The sequence below is a fragment of the Nematolebias whitei genome, unplaced genomic scaffold (assembly GCF_014905685.2).
Source record: "Nematolebias whitei isolate Nwh7 unplaced genomic scaffold, NemWhi1 Nwh_scaf_284, whole genome shotgun sequence".
Lineage (NCBI taxonomy): Eukaryota > Metazoa > Chordata > Actinopteri > Cyprinodontiformes > Rivulidae > Nematolebias > Nematolebias whitei.
This window is the reverse complement of record NW_023618829.1, coordinates 6,700-8,150: the sequence shown is the minus strand read 5'-3', so window position 1 is coordinate 8,150 and position 1,451 is coordinate 6,700. Positions and strand designations below refer to the sequence as shown.

General features: G+C 51.5%; 1 protein-coding gene across 1 annotated transcript in view; it reads right to left on the bottom strand.

Annotated features, from left to right (window-relative positions):
• Window positions 1-359: 359 nt before the first annotated feature.
• Window positions 360-1,451, bottom strand: part of LOC119429278 (mucin-5AC-like) — a gene marked incomplete at its 5' end in the record, with an annotated part of 2,938 nt that continues 1,846 nt past the window's right edge. Inside the window, one exon of the mRNA XM_037696939.1 lies at window positions 360-371. Coding sequence (XP_037552867.1) covers window positions 360-371 — 12 coding nt within the window. The remainder of the gene's footprint in view (window positions 372-1,451) is intronic.

Sequence of the window (1,451 nt, the reverse complement as noted above, 5' to 3'; positions counted from 1 at the left end):
AACCACAGCTGCTCCAATCACAACCACTGCTGCTGTCCTAACAACCAGAGCTCCTCTAACCACAACCATAGCTGCTCCATCCACAACCACAGCTGCTACCACAACAACCACAGCAGCTCCAACCACAACCACAGCTGTTCCATCCACAACAACCACTGCTGCACAAACCACAACCACAGCTGCTCCAACCACAACCACCGCTTCTGCAACAACAACCACAGCTGCTCCAACCATAATCTCTGCAGCTGCCACAACAACCACACCTGCCCCAACCACAAACACAGCTGTCCCATCCACAACAACCAGTGCTGCACCAACCACAACCACAGCTGCTCCAAGCACAACCACAGCTTCTCCCACTACAACCACAGCTGTTCAAAACACAAGCACAGCTGTTCACACAACAACCACAGAAGCTCCATCCACAACCACTGCTCCTCCAACCACAACTATAGCTGCTCCAACCTCAACCGCAGCTGCTGCCACAACAACCACAGCTGCACCAACCACAACAACAGCAGCTTTTCCAAAAACAACCACAGCTGCTGCGACAACAACCACTGCTGCACCAACCACAACCACATCTGCTCCAACCACAATCACAGCTGCTCCAACTACAATTACAGCTTTTCAAACCACAACCACAGCTGCTACAAGCACAACCACAGCTGCTCCCACTACAACCACAGCTGTTAAAACCACAAGCACAGCTGTTCACACAACAACCGCAGGAGCTCCATCCACAACCACAGCTGCTCCAACCACAACCACAGCTGTTCCATCCACAACCACAGCTGCTCAAACCACAACCACAGCTGCTCCAATCACAACCGCAGCTGCTGCCACCGCAACCACAACTGCTCCAACCACAACCACAGCTTTTCCAATAACAACCACAGCTGCTGCAACAACAACCACGGCTGCTCCAACTACAACCACAGCTGTTCCACCTTCAACAAACAATGTTGCACCAACCACAAACACAGCTGTTCCAACTATGACCACAGCTTCTCCAACAACAAACGCAGCTACGGCCACAAAGAACACAGCTACTCCAACCACAACTGCTCCAACCACAACTGCAGCTGTTGTCACAACAACCATTGTTGCTCCAACCACAACTATAACTGCTCCAACCATAACTACACCTGCTCCAACAAAAACCACAGCTGCTCCTAAAACCACAGCTTCTCAAACCACAACCACATATGTTCCAGCCACTACCACAAGATCTCCATTAACAACCACAGCCACTGCCACAACAACCACAGCTGCTCCAAACACAACCACAGCTGCTCCCACAACAAGTGCTGCTCCAACCACAACCACAGCTGCTGCCACATCAAGCACTGCTTCTCTAATCACAACCGCAGCTGCTCTAACCACAACCACAGCTGCTTCCAAAACAACCACAGCTGCTGCCACAACAGCCACTGCTGCTCCAACCACAA